Raw genomic sequence first — 15,502 nt, forward strand, 5'->3', positions numbered from 1 at the left:
AATTCTCTGAGCTCTTTATCTGATTGCCATCCGGTGAACAGCTGACGCTGAGAGGGCCTTGAGTGGAGCGCGGGGTCTGAAGGGTCTTGTGTGTTTCTGTCTGCTGTTTTCAGCTCCAAGCTGTTTGAGAAAACAGCCCGCCTTCCCCAAAAAACTTAGCAGATAAAAGGGCCTCGCTTACAGGCATAGCAGCAGCCTCGCCTCCGCAGCAGAACAAGCAGCAGCACATCAGGACTGTGTGCCCAGGGGACCTCGGCAGCGGCGTGTCTTTAGTCTCTGTTTCCCTGCGAACCTCGATTAGTCTCCAGGCTCTATCCTGTCTGTCCTCCTCGAGTACAGCTTACTCTGACTGGGGCACAAAGGCAAGCAGGCAGGCTCCTCTCTGGCGGGGACTGAGGGAAAAGTTCATCAGGAACTCTGCTCAAGTTGGACAAAATGGTAAAAACGGTCTGTTTCTAGGAATATACTGTGGCATGTACATTTTCCCTCTACTTTCATATGTATGTATATGTGTTTATGTGTGTTTGAGGGAGAAAAAAACACATAGCGGGAACTGAGAAGTGGGTTGAGGTTTGTGGGAAGCCTTGGTGCAGGCCTGTGTTTGTTTGGCTTGGGCTCTGCTCAAGGGGCTGCTTCTCTCGGGCCCCAGACAACGTTAGGCTCGAGTTTGCCAACATTTTGTCATCATACTCAGGTGACATGTTAAACTGGGAAAGACTAGCGAGGGCTGCGTGAGCTAGGATGTCGTATCAACTCTGTGCGAGAGGCTGTTTGGAGTGCGTAGCTGATTGAGTCTGTGTTTGTGGGCACAGATGTAGTATATGACGTGATCAGTCTGTCCCTCTATTGCCTGAATGGCAGAGGAAATTCCAGCTCTAGTCTGCCTTCATGTGGCTCTGATAAAGCCTTTCCTGTACAGTAGAAAATCCTGTTTCCCTGTGTGTACTGACAGGGGAGTGGGAATGACCAGGAAAGAGAAGAGGAGCCGAGAAATTGAGCTGGACGTAGGGCAGGAGAGAATAAAGTCAACTTAAAAGCTATGAATTTGTTTATGGTTATTTCTTTGAAGTTAGCCAGCAGGGATTTAACACTTCTTTTCACGATGCCTTTGTATATATGAAAGTGAGTGTGCGTGCATCTGTGTTTATACTTCTTGCTCTATTATGTCATTAGCATGTGTGCATAAGTGTATTTCAGCAAGCCTCTGTGGGCGTGTGTGTATGTCAGCGTGGGCGTGTACACATTTTTGGCAGATTAGCAGGAGAATCACTGTCATATCTTATTTTCATTTCTGACAGTGGTAATGATTAATGGCGGCTGTGGTGTGTTTGGACTTTTTACCTCTATATTTCTCACTTGACACGGAAGTCTCAATTGGTTATGGTACAAATGAACTGCACTGGGCTCCGCCATATGTGTTTAGACTATTACTCACAAGCGCTCTACTTGCAATGTTCAAAATCAAATGCCACATTAACGGTGCTTTGTTTTGCCCTCATACATTAATGAAACACTTTGATTACAGTGTTTTGACTTATAGCCAGTTGCGTCGGTGCATTCGTTTGTTTCTATTCAATCACTGTAGCTACTTTGATTATCTGCTAGCTGAGAAAAAAAGGAGGAAAAAAAAGCTGCGGAAACAAACAGGCCAAGGACCTTCACAATGCATTTAGACTCTTACAGATGTCACTTTCACATTTCCAGCATTCTCATATGAACTCTCTCTCTCTGTGTTCCTTTCCTCTCTATCTTCTTCTCCTCCAACTTCGCCCCCTCCCTGCTCTCTCTCTGCTCCTGGTTTGTGGTTTGGATGGGGAATGTGGTTGGATGCACGGATGGATGGATGGATCCCACGCTCGCTTTCTCCTTTTTCAAACCTCAGAACCCAGCTTCCTGGAGAGACCACGATGACGCCACCTCCACACACTCAGCCGGCACACCGGGGCCCTCCAGCGGGGGACATGCTTCACAAAGCGGTGACAACAGCAGTGAGCAAGGTGAGTCAGTACAGAAATGGGCATGCACATGCATGCACATTCGTAACACATGCGCACACATTGGTCTAGTTTTGCGCTCAAGCCCAAGCACATAAACATACATAGATTTATGCAGGACATATTAATCATCGCGCATGGAGGGATTTGCCAACTCTTCACTTTAACCCTGTCTAATGTGAGCTCTATAGTGAATAGGTGGCACATCTCTCTTTACACGTGTCCCAGTCCTTTTCCTTTTGCACTTTGGATTATCCAATTTTTTGACTGGCATCCATGTAAACACAGTCACACCTAAAAATGAACATGCTTATCCACTGTTGTACTCGCACTGAAATACCACCAACAGCCAGTGGAATACCATACCAACCTAGTAAAAGGCTTTCCAAAGTGTTGCTATTTAGAGAGCTGAACAAAAGCTGGTGATTAATAGTATATTTCTGCCAGTTCTTTCTTGAATTTAAACCATATTAACTTTGCCTGCACAACAGCCCCTAATTATGTCTCACTGAGCCTTGTGTTATCTACTACACGACCTGCCAAACACTTATAATGCATTTCAAAACAAATGCATTTGAATTTAATACAGATAGTGTGTTTGAGTCACAGCGACCTGCCTCGTATTTTTGTCACGGTCGGTATCAGTTTTGACATGAAAATTGTCAAATGTAGGTGCTGTTAGGTTTATATAAGTTTATATATGAGAGCAAGCGTTAAATTCTTGTGAAATTAAAGTAGATTAAAAGTGAAATCTGCTGCCTGAACCGAGAGAGCAGATGAAGAGTTCCTGACCCCACTTCTCTTGTCTTCATCTTGTTTTGAATGCACCAGAGATGTGTGCTTTTGTGGGTCTCTTTCTGTATCCATGGGTGCCCTCTGGCAGTGTCCAGAGTTTTTCATGAAATTTCATCACGCTGTCTAAACACAGAAGCAGACTCAGATACACACCGATACCAGCTCGCTCACAGAGCAAAGCTGCTCGGTCTGCCTGTTCTGTGCTACCATTTTGCCAATAAGCAGTCAAATGCATTGATGATGTGTACTTTGCGGTGGGGCTATTTAAATCATCTCCTGCTCCTTAGACGGAAGCCTCTGAAACATTACTGACCACAGCAGACATCTGTGGTCAGTTGTGTCAGAACTAGTTGGATCACAGCCTGGTTGGAAAGATAACTAAGACTGGTAAAGTAATAGGATATGTCTCAGTAACACTGTACAAGGAAAGAATAATTGATAATAATGCGTCCCTTAATAAATCTAGTTAGGCATTGTTTTTCCTCTTCCTGTGACAGATGCAGAACTATCTGTTGGTTAAAGAAACTACAGAGTGCCCTGCATGCTCGCAGACAGCATAAACAGGACATTTTTGTTAAATGCAACAAATGTCTTAAAACTAGGACCCTGATTAATACTGGATCTTGCAAATACAGTATCTGTACATTAGCAGATATACTTCATTTTCATACACGTAGGTATACGCACAGTATGCTAGGGTTATATTGAAAATGATGACATTGTTGTTTATTTATTTAAGAGCAAACTAGGTGGAAACTTACTCTGCAAAACCGTCTGCTCAGCTCTAATGCTAATCTGCTACATGTGCTCCGCAGACAGTGCTGAGAGTATCAGCAATGCAGACAGAGCTGCTCTGCCGGACAAACTATGTGATGACATTTTCTGCATTATGTTATGCAAAAAATATACGTATATATCAGAGAGTACTAATATATTCGGCATCGACAAATATAGGCCGATTTTACTGGCCAAGTGATATATGAGTTGAACTATACTTAAAACTTTCGAAAAGAAAAATCCAAGAAATTGCTGTGAGTTAAATGGATTTTCTGCTTTGAAGTCATAGTATTAGTTAAAAACACAGCATGACAGATCAGAGGACAGAGCACACGTAGAGTTTTTGCACTCCTCTTTGTAATTGCAAAAGAAGCACGGGAGATGAAGAGCAACCGAAAGAGGAAGGGGATGAGAGAAAGAAATGCACTGCCTATTGATTATCTTACACACATAAGTACAAGTGACCTGTAATCCACAGAGCACTTATCGACTCCTTTCCCCACCGTATCCAGTAACAGCCAATCAATACCGGCCAAAGACAGTTACGGTATAGCACCGCGTTCTGGGCCAAGATAGACCTAGACTAGATCAGGGCCAGAGCCTGACCTGCACTGAGTGTTAAATGCAAGATCCACCAGCTCAAAAATATTTAGCGGTTAGAAAAAACACAAACTAAGCAGCTTAGAAGAGAAGTGGAGATTTGAACAAAGCTGAAGAATCACTGAAGTACAGAGGTTAAAGAGCAGAGAAGGTGAAAAAGTAGGATCAGGGAGGAAAAATGACTAAGAGAGTAAAAGGGAAAAAGACCAAGGGCAGCTGATTTAATGGTCTAATGAGGCCGTCCTCTAGCCAGTTGTTTTGTGTGAGGCATGCTCTGACCTTTCGCTTCGCTCGGGAGCCCCACCGCCTCATTTTTCACATTCTTGCAATTACGTTAACGCTTGAAGCGCTCGCTGACTCCCGACTCTGGCCCTTCCATTCTGACAGAGCCTTCCCTCTCCAACCTCTCCACCTTTCCCTCCTCACCTCTCTTCTCCTCCACTCCGCTCCATGCATGATCTCGCCTCCTATCTCGATACATTTCAACATAAAATTTGTAGTCCGCACTCTCAAGTCCACAGAGAAAATGTGAAATGTGGGCTTCACTTCAGTAATGGGGTCTTTAACAGCTTGGCCCCTGTTAAAAGGGGTGACAATGTGGATCGGTTGAGGAAGACAGAATAGATGGGAGAAAGTGAGAGAGGAGCAGAGTAAAAGAGTGCGTGAGATCTACGGCGCTTTTAGGTTTCGGCTGCCAAGAAAAACATCAACTTTTTTTTTCTGCCGTCTTCCCTCTTGAAAGGTGTGTTCTATCCGTGCTTGAGAAACATTGAAATCAAATTTTAATCTAGAAACATCCTTCCATGAAATATGAAACCAGTCCATTTGTCCCAGAAATATCAAAGGATTTCTGACAGTGACCAAGTCCACTTTTACTTTAAAGACTAGCTTTTTTCTGCCTTTCTCTGTTAGAGGATGTACACGAGAATAAACGTCTGTATCACTCGCTTGTTTCTTTTTCTTTCTTTTTTTAAAGTGCTGTAAGCACCGTCATACAGGACTCAAGAGGGTCGCTTTGAACACAGTCCTCTTCTAAAGTCTTTGGCTTGTATCTCAGTGCTGAGCGTTGTTCTGAACCTGCGCCAAAAAGCAATTTAACAAGTGCGCAAATATGTATTATCCCTCGTGTGGAATAATTTATTGTCGAGCAGAAAACCAAGGTGAAGCATGTTCGTAGCTGTCAGTAAAGATTGCCAGCTAAGGTTCTGACACATATTAAAAAAAAAGTTTTCTGTACAATTCTCAGATCTGCATCCTTACCCTAATCCCTCCGCTTAACAGACTTAAAAAAAATAATACTTTTCTCAGAATTTCCCTCCAAAAAAGAAAATATGAGTTATCGCCCTCGGGGCAAAATCAACGCTCTGACTCTCAGAGAGTGACTCCCTATGTTCTAGCTAGATAAATAAATACAAGGGGAGCCGGTTCAGAAAGTAACACACAATAACTACACTGGCTCTGCATTCACATCATTTTGATTAACAGTCCTTTGGAGCTTTTCCAAGCTTATCTTGAAACATCATAGACATCAGTTGCAGGGAGGTAAACTTGATGAATGTGCGTGCCTTAAGATAGCACTCGTTTCCAAGCAGGTGTCTGTTATATGGTAAGCACCCAAAGTGTGATGGAGCAGTGTGATGAAATACTCTACACGTATGCCCACACCAAACACAGTAAAGTCAAATGCACTCAGTCATGAACAGTAAATCCCCAACACTGATTCAGCATGGTAGGTAATGCGTTTGCCCTCCTTCTGTATGTGTATATGTGTGTGTGTGTGCGTTTGAGCATGCCGCAGCTCCAGTCCACACTTGTAATTATTAGCTATGCATGAAGACCAAATCCACGTTGACATCTTGAGTGCCGAGCAAAGGGGCTTTCTGTACTGTTCCAAGATTCTACTGTAGACGGACAAGGCTCAACAGAAGAGAGGAGAAAGCATTTTGTACATTTTCTCAGCAATTGAACAATCCCCACGCTCTGCGGATAGACCGACTCCCCAGAGAGACTGAGAGAGGCAGAGATGGAGAGAAAGGGAGGAGAGAGAGGGAGAGCTTGAGTGTTCAGCTCCAAGGGAGCATGTTGCGCTTGATGGTGTTGTGGTACGATTGTGTTTGTGTGTGTATATGTGTATGCGTAGGGAGTGTGGTGAGTTCGTTTGGCCCTGGCTAGGGGCCCCAATCAGCAAGGTCTTTGTGGTTGAGCTCACTAGAAAGAGGTCATTCCTGTTGGGGACTCAGCTCCTTGTGTCCCAGCATGAACAAGCCCTGTTGGATCTTATAGTTTCCAGACCTTTGGCTTTGCTTTTTTTTTCTCTTTTATACAGTATTTCTCAGGGCAAATGTGCAGGTAGAAAAAGAAAGAACATGTAATCACATTAGAAAAAAACACAGCAATCTTTGGTAAACACAAGATGGAAACCTTGTTGCATTTTAGTAGCCTATACTCCAGCTCTGGAGTGATCGTTGAGGTGTGTCTGTGTATTTACAATGCATAATTTGCGTGCGTGTGTATTTGGTTGGGGGTGGAGGTTGTATGCATGTGCATGTGTTAGCTGGTTCCTTCTAAGTGCCTGTTAGAGTTTAATTTAGTGTAGTAATTAAAGCTGAACACTGGCCCATAAACAACAGATAAACAATAAAGCAGGCCCAAGCCCTGCTGTTTCATGGCTCTCACTCCCAGCTGTTGGAGCACTGATAATTTTTTACACAGTGCCCCCACCTCACCACAACACAATGCTGAAGCAACAAGGTTTTCGCATGTGCGCATGGGTGTTTTTTAGTGTGCGATGGCAGAGGCTGAACAAAAAGGGCTGAAAAGGCACATAAACACACAGGATATGTCCACTTCCTCTCTCAAAAGAAAACAGAGAACCACAGAAAAGCAAAGAAAGTTTAAGAGTAATATGGCTCTGTGGCCATTTACACAACCAGATCAGCAGGGAGATAGCATAAACATGAGTATGTGCAGCCATGACGCGCATACAGCTCGTTGGAGCTCAGTCAGTAGCCCGCACTTAACATAAACCAAAGGTATACTTGCTTAATGACAAAACAAACAATGCTACAACGTTTCTCAATGAGCTACCGTGCTCAGCTTTAGCCATGCCGCTGCATGTCAGTCACATGTTAGTCAGGTGTCTGTTATGGAAAGAGTGCAATATGTCTGTCTGATGGTTTGTTGGGAAGGGGCAGGGCCATTGTTGAAAGCTGAGAAGAGTTGCTGTGCGGGGGGAGAAAACATGGTACAGAGGGGATACTTTCATGATCCCATTAGCATAAAAGAGACTAAATTATTCATGTGGAGTGCTTAATCTATGGGGAAAAGTATAGTTAATGCACATAGTTTTAAAATGGATCTCTCCTAGCCTCGGCTCTAACACCAGATTCTTGCTGGATTCAGCATTCGCGGGCATTTACGGGAATGGCTGTCACTCTCTCTTGCACACACACACACACATATAGACATAGAATGTGCGGGCATATGTGCACACTTGCCTAAGCACTGCTGCACTTCAAGCTGTTTCAAGGGTCTCTGCTCTCAGGCTCATCCCCTCTCTCCATAAGTCCCTTTCCCATCCTCTCTCTCCCCCTTTCTTTCCATTTGTTCCTCCATCTCTCTCCTCTTCTCTTTCTCCCACCCCCTCCCTCACTTACTGACTCCCTCGTACTCCTCTCCTCACTCACCCTTCTCTGTCTCGCTCTCAGTTCCGCAGACTACCTGGCCCTCATCCAAAATGTGATTAAAGAGAATGATCAGCTCCCTCAGCTCCCACTTTCCTTCCTCCCTTCCGCTCTCTCTCTTCGTTCTTTTTTTTGGGTTTCTCTGTCTTTCTTCTGACCCTGTGCTATAGCTTAAAAGACTGGAAAAAAAGGTAATGTAAAAGAATAAAAACTGTCAATACAGCCAGTTTCCAGTAACATAGGCTTCCCACAGTATTACCACCATCACCACCTCTTGGTCTTCCATCCACGCTCCCTTTTTCTCTTAGCATCTCTTTTCTCCTTATGGTTTTTCCCCTCTATCCACTGACCTCTGCCTCAGTACTGTTCTGGCTCCTTTCACTCTGATCCATAATCACAAACAGGCCTCTGGTGTGACTTGGCCCAGCCCAACCTGGCCAGGTACTGAGCCCACGCCACAGGAAAAACGTCTTTACTGTGTCAGCCTAATGTGCAAACTAATGTTTGGAGAACATAGGGAAAAAATTATCTAGATTATTCTGACAGCAGCTGAGGAGAATTTCTGTTTCACGCCATTAAGGGGAAACTTAGGGGAGATTTTTCTTTCTCTCTTTCTTTTCCTCTGTTTCTGTGAGAAGTAGATGAAGACCAGCTTAACTGGGAGTGAGCTGAGCATAGCTAAAAAGCACAGAGGAAACGGTGTTGCAGGGAAGTAATCAGGATTGAACTCCAGTAAAAGGAGGGGAGTGGCTTTTTCATTCTTTTACCCAAAGGCTTTAGGCAAAAACAAAGACAGTGCAATGCTGTTGTATCAGTTCATTATACAGTGGGTTTACACACCCTTGTTCCATTGCTGATTACACCAGCGCATGTGGTGATGATGAGAAGTGCACAAGGGTCTGATGTAATATGGCTAAAAGGGATTTGAGCGCATGCCCCAAAGGGCATTTCCATGTCCATTAATGCTGCCGCTGCTGCATTTTCACGAGGACGTCAGTGCTTCGTTTCTTTAAAGGGAGAGAGTGTTTTCCCAGGAAATTTTCAGTCTTGTTTCAGCAGGCTAGCCTGAAGGGGGTCAGCCAAGAAGTCACCCTTAAGAGGTGATAATCCAATTGCTTTAGTCCTCACCAGATTTGTTTTCCCCTTGTCTGGCAGTGTGTTGGTGTGTGCGTGTGTGTTTATAGAGAATGTAAGCATGTGTGTGTGCGTGTGAGAGAGAGAGAGAGAGACAGCAAGATGCCACTAGTTTCTGTGTCCAACCCCAGGCCCCGTTCTAGATCAGAGAGAGGTTATGGGGGCCAAGTCTGTCAAAGGCACACCTGCAGGGAAACTCCAAAAACCTTGACTGCTAGCTTACATGAGCCAGTTTAAGGTGTGCTTATTTGGAGTTTAACCCCGACTTCAAATGTCCTTTCCCTCTCTTCCCCTTTGTGTTTGACCAATGGGCCTTGCGCTCTTTTACTTTCATTTCTTTCTTCTGCCTCCCTTGGCTCTTTAATCTCTTTCACCACCCCCACCCTCCCAGTTCTCCTCCCCCTGATGTCAAAACTGCACATCACAGCAAAGGTCCCTCCAAAAGACAGCACATGGTTGAGTAGAGTGGCTTAGCAAGGCTAGCTAAAGCTTGTTCACTTGCTGTGTGGTTTTTTTTCTCTTGCGTAAACCAGGGTTTAGACACTAAAGCATATTTGGAACTGAGCAAAGCAGCTATACCCTACAGGTAGTGCTTTAACCGTGCTGCCACCATCCAAAAGAGTGGGAGGACGATAAAGGAAGTGTGTTACAATCCGAGTTCCTTCTCTCTGCTGCTGATTTTCACGCACACATCTTTCACGTTTATGCAAAGCTTTTGAGGGCTTTATGCAAGATAAGCTCATTTTCTAGTCTGATTCCCACTCTAGTACATGCTTTAATGACTCTTAAAGCCAAGGGCTGCTTTTTTAGGCATAATAGCAGTCCCGCGGTCTCTCAGTTTCCGTGTAGCCAGGGTGCTTTTTCCACACCTGATCACTTTTGTTCACCCATTTTATGGCTATTGGGGAGCAGGCGGAGGTGAGCGATTTGACAGTGGTTAGTGCCATGAGCCCTAATGTTTATTGGAAGCAAGCGTCTAATAATTTTTGATTACCCCAGAGGAGGTATTAGCCATGTTAGTCAGCAAGGATAATTTCTTATTTACATGCCCCAAGCAGTGAACACTCCGAAGGAACACTGGGGCTAAATGCGCAACAAAACGAATCAAACATGCCAAACGAGATGCTCCATCCTGGCTGGCTGCAGGGCTGAAGCTGAGAAAACCTTCATTATGCATTTACCATAATTCATTTAGAGGGTTATCAATTTGCAGAATACAGAGGAGATGTTTGGAGGGGGAAGCAAGAACACCATATCAAACGAAGGAACAGAAAAAGGAACAAGAGAAAGCGAGATGAAAAGGAGTGAGATATTCAAGGATAGCTCAGTGCCTGTATTTTTAAAATGTTGTTCCAATTACACACATTTCCATGTTCTGAGGCAGAACTTGCATGGTAAATGGTGCAATCGCTTCCCTTTTACCAGTGTCACGCTCCACCCCCTAAAAAAAGCACAAGCTGATTTCACTTTAATGAAAGCTGTTTAGCTCAGGAATTTTCTTTTCTACATCTTTTTTTTTCTTGCAAGATTGAGGCTACACAGAGATGTTCGAGTTCAAATATTGTCTTTCTGTTCATTTAGGGTTTCTCTTTGTTTGCCTTCAACCCTGCTTACTCAAGGGTTTTTTGTTTTGTATCTGTCTATCAGTGTGGATTTTAGGACAGTTACTACATGTTTTCATTTTTCTCTCCTGGCAACACATACGAAGAGAAGAAAAAGACTTTTAAAAGCATCTTTCCCTCTGCCATCAGGCAAGGATGACTAAGGCCCCATTAGAACAATTGGAGGAAACTTAGGGAGACGGGGAGTATTTAAAGGAATGAAAGCAGCAAGAAAACACCACTATCTTGTGATAACCAGTGCTTTCGTTCATTATCTCAAGACAGAAACCCCCACCTTGGAAAAAATTGCACTCACTTTGGTGCTTCATTCAAAAATAAAGCAATGAAAACAAGAAAGGCAAGAAAAAGCAAGACAAAAAGGAAAGAACTGTAATATTTTCCAAAGTGAAGGGAAAGCTGCATTGTTTAGCGCAAGTGCTTACTCCCAGGGATACAGTCTGTAGACAACTGAGTGTCTGCAGGAGACATCTGTGAAGCCTGACCTTGTGACCTTGGAAAAAATGCTCTTAAGGTGGGGGGAAAACTGCCTTTTCCACTGCATCTTGGCCTACAGGACAGCCCAGGAGCAGCACAACAAACACAACCACCACAGAAAAAGAACAACCCAACATACAGTCAATAAAGAAAGAAAATGAGGCAGAAAAAAAGTGCGATTTATATTGAGGCAAGTTAACAAGTAAGGAAGCGATGGATGCTGGAAAAAAAAAGGAACTGAATATGAGAAAGAGAGGGAGGGAAAGAAACAAGAGGCAGAGAAGATGTAACAGAAAACACAGATGGACTTGGTCTGAATAGTGCCTCACAGGCCTGGCTGTCTCTTACTCCTTTGGCCCCCCATGAGATCATTTTCATCCTTTATGAGTCAAAAGGAAGCCTGGTTGAAAATGAAAGGTTACACAAGCCAGAGCCCAAGCCCTCGGAGTGAGAGAGGAGAAGATCCCCGCTGCAAGGGCCCTGCTGCTATTCAAAGCACCTGCCATTGTGTGGGCGCTCATCCAGCCCTATTGTTGTGCAGAAATTAGTCGTGCTCCCTTTGGCTCCCTTCGGCTCCAGAGGCATGCGGCAGACCCCCTTGTTGTTTCGGGTTCAGATACATGGTTGGATAGATGCGTGGCCCCGGCTACCATCACCACTGGCTGTGGCCCTTTGCCCTCTCTCCAACAGCACACTATCGGGTTGTGTTTTTCCCCCCTCATCCTCTCACTGCTGTTCACTTCTCAAGAACACTTGCGAGCCAACATTCCTATAGTTTTCTCCATCTTTCTTTTGTACTCCTACTCTCATTTTTCCTTTGGTGTATATGCTTATTGTTCTTTGGAGCACCCTCATTATACCCATGGTTATATTTTAAGGGCCTCTCTCTTTGATTTTGGTCTCATGGGGAGTGAGTGGTGGGCTGGTGGGAGCTGTAGGCCTGGCCCGGCTCTCAGGGCTCCCCAGCCAGCGTCTCGGAGAGTAGGCTTGGGGGTATTGTTGGGTTGGCTACCACACTAGAAGCACTGGCGCTACTGCTATTGCAGTGGGTGGATGTGAGGGGAAAATTGAAAAGTCAATAGCTAGGCCCCACAAAAAAAAAGAAGAAGAAAAGAAAAAAAGAGGGCGAAACAAAAGGAGATGGAGAGCTTCAAAAAGCTGAGAGCTATAGAACACTGCTAATTAATAGCATCAGACGAAGAGCTTTTTTCCTTCCTTCTGGAACTCTAATGCTGCATATTAACTTGTGAGGCAAGGCAATTAGGAGCTCAAAGCATGTGTCACGTCCATCTGTTGACCGTGCTATGTGAGGGAGAATTGATAGGTATGCACTGAGCTTCAAGGAAAATAGAAAGCGTACAACCCTACCTTTATGAAACTGCTGAATCAGCAATAATTGTGATAGCAGTTCATTTCAGTAATTCCTGCAGCTATAGTTTGTGACAGTCCCTTATGTCAAAATTGTGGGACACACATTCAGTAAATACATATGTTGATGCCTTTCTTATTCCTATTACTGAAAAAAGGAAAACATTACTGTTGAAAAGTATATGTAAGTTGTTTTTTTGGGGGGGGGTTTCTTCAAAAAAACAGTAATTGGCTCTTATTCTGTCTTTACACGCAGCTAACATCACGTAGACTGTGATGAAGTGCGACTTTTGGTGGGTCAGCGTAGCAGATTGGCACCAATTTGAAGTGGCTTTGCAATTTGTATTTTTCACTGGCATAATAGGCTCCTCTCTCAACCATCGTACCATCGCAATTTCCACTTCCAACAGCTGTCAAGCCCCTAAAATCAAAATTAGCGCCACAGAATTGGGCCTTAATGAAATGACCTGCTGGATTTACTTTAAGGAGCAAGGCGGACAGTCAGTACTAGCCTCGTCAAAACCCTCTCTGCGCGTGCTGCGGTCCCATTAACAAAAGGAAATAGTCTGTAAATGTATTAAGCACTACTTCCATTTTCTAATTATCTTTCTCCTCTCCCTACATAATTCATTCACTCATTCATTAGTTCTTGATATTAAAAAAAGGATTCTGTCTGTTCTTTTTTCGTGAGATCACCAATTATTTGTCACTATTTATTACGGCGTTGTTGGGGGGGGGGGTCTATATTTTATGTTCCACCACAGCATCTATCTGTATGAGTTTCAAATTGAAACTCTAGCATTATTCATATAAAATTAGCAAAAATAAAAATAAAAAAAGGCTCTGAAACTACCCCCTCCCCCTCCCCACCTTTGCTTCCTATAGGATGAGGTGAATGTGTGCCAAGGCCCAGTGGAGGACACTAGGCCCTGGTTATTGACTTGTAAAGAAGCCGTTAGGTGAGGGGTCTTGACAAGACATGAGCGGCTGAGTCTCTTGTAAAGCTGTATCTGATTTCTCTGCTAGTTGACTCCCCGGAGAGATCCGTTCTACCCTCTGTTGATCACACTCTCACTCACAGCTGTATGGAAAATGCAGCGATGAAAAAAAAAATATGAAAGAAAAAACGAAAAAGTGAAAAACAAAACAAAAAAATACTGACATTCAGTATGCCACGAGTGCCTCGCTCGGTGAGAGTTAGAGCCAAGGAAGGAGGGCAAACGAACCAAAGGAATCAATAGACAGGTGTTGTCTCTCAGTAAAGCACAAGATAACTCTCAAATTAACGTTTTGGTGAGCTGTGTAATATATACTTGTCAGTAAGGGCATCTGCATTTGTGTTGGTGTGATTGGATAATAATAAGAGTGAAGTATCAGCAAGAGGCAGACAAAGCAAGTATCAACTTAGCGAGATCTTCACTCCACAAAGATCTGACTAATTTATGAGGGTAAACTGCTCTGACAGAAAGAGAGATGCAGGTGAAGGGAGGAAGTTTTCATTGGCTCTCTAGAGCAGGCCAACCCAAAACCCTGGAGGGATCTCTCTCGGTTTGAACTTTATCAGGGGCTACGCTTAATCAATATACTATCGGAAAAAGAATTAATTACTAAAGCAGAATAAAACAGCTGCATTTTAAACCAAGGATTCATCAATTCTGTAATCTCTTGGTTACAGCTCAGGTGTCAGGAGGATCATTTCAGCTCCATGTAATGAGGAACTGTGGGAGTTTACCCCAGCCCTGTGCTGCTCTCCTCCTCCTCCACCTTTCTCTTTCTGACCCCTCCTTCCAACCAAAACGCTTTCTTATTATCCCGTTCCTTACCTTATCAGCTCTTTGTCATATACCTACAATATTCATCTCACTCCTTTCCCCCTGCCCTTAATACACTGACTGTATTGCACTCTTTTATACCCCCACCCCTACCCCACTACATTCCCTTCCCACCAAATTCCTGTCTTTGCAGGGATGGGACGAAAGGGTATTAAATTTGAAATCTCTGGTGCGAAAGCCGACTAGAACGGGACATTCCCGCTGTTGCAGCCATCAAGCCGGACATTCCTCTACTAAGACTGAGACACCACTGGTATTGTGAAATGGGGAGGGGGGAATAAGAGATGGGGGAAGTTGGTGTAAGACTTGAAAAACAGCATACCACATTCTTGTTGTATATTTTAAAAAATATATTTTTGGGGTATAACATTAGACTAAAAACCAAAGCAGAAGGTGAATTAGAATGAAATTAATGGTGTATGGAAAGAGAAGCCATGCAGGAAGTATCCCCTGTTTCAAAATAATCTTGGCAGCTCTGCCGTCGCTGCCACTGACATCCACCCATCGCAGCCCTTGACCCTGGCCCAAAGCCTGTAAACGGACTGTCCTTGACTCCCCATAATGGGGGATTTCAAGGCAGGTTGAGAAGGGGTTATGGGTGATGAATTGGGTTTTTAGTGAGCTCATTAGGAAGCCAAACAGAGTTTAGACTGTCGGAGCGGAGCAACAGTGCAGTAATCAGTTCTGCTCGCTTTGTTCCCTGCCTCCAGGACATTTGTGTGGAAAAAAAAAAGAGAGCGAGGAGGAAAGAAAAAAAACTTGGCATTTGGCTGATGAGAGGGCTGCTGAGCAGAGGCTACAATCTGATGGTTGACTTGTTGATTTATAAACCTTTTAATTCATTTACTGTACCAACCCCCCACCCTCCACCCCCACCCCCAGCTCTATATAGACAACCCCCTCCCATCTTTGTTGAACTCTTCTTTGATGCCACTGTCCATCAGGTGTGGTAAGGACTTGACCTCCTCTTCAGCTTAAAAACAGCAAGTTTGTTTGGTTTTAAGTTGTAATTGAGGGTAGAGAATCACTGCTTATGCTGTTATCATGCATTGCCTGAAACGATGTAAGCTGCTCTGAATGAAAAACAAAAAGAAAGGAAGAAAGAAAAACACTCAGTTAAATTGGCAACCAGCTCTTTGCGGTTTATGTAGAAGACTTTGATATACAATAGTTCCTAGAGGGGATTAGAAATCTATTTCTTTACTAGCAGATAGATCCATATG

General features: G+C 43.9%; 1 protein-coding gene across 8 annotated transcripts in view; it reads left to right on the forward strand.

Moving 5' to 3' along the window:
* The window catches only part of meis2a (Meis homeobox 2a), a 78,111-nt gene that overhangs the window by 11,461 nt on the left and 51,148 nt on the right, over positions 1–15,502 (forward strand). For all 8 annotated transcript variants that reach the window (XM_003442947.5, XM_005477175.4, XM_003442948.5 and 5 more), the window contains one exon: positions 1,883–1,997. In XM_003442947.5, the coding sequence (XP_003442995.1) occupies positions 1,883–1,997 (115 nt within the window). The remainder of the gene's footprint in view (positions 1–1,882; positions 1,998–15,502) is intronic.

Source organism: Oreochromis niloticus, linkage group LG19 (genome assembly GCF_001858045.2).
Source record: "Oreochromis niloticus isolate F11D_XX linkage group LG19, O_niloticus_UMD_NMBU, whole genome shotgun sequence".
NCBI lineage: Eukaryota > Metazoa > Chordata > Actinopteri > Cichliformes > Cichlidae > Oreochromis > Oreochromis niloticus.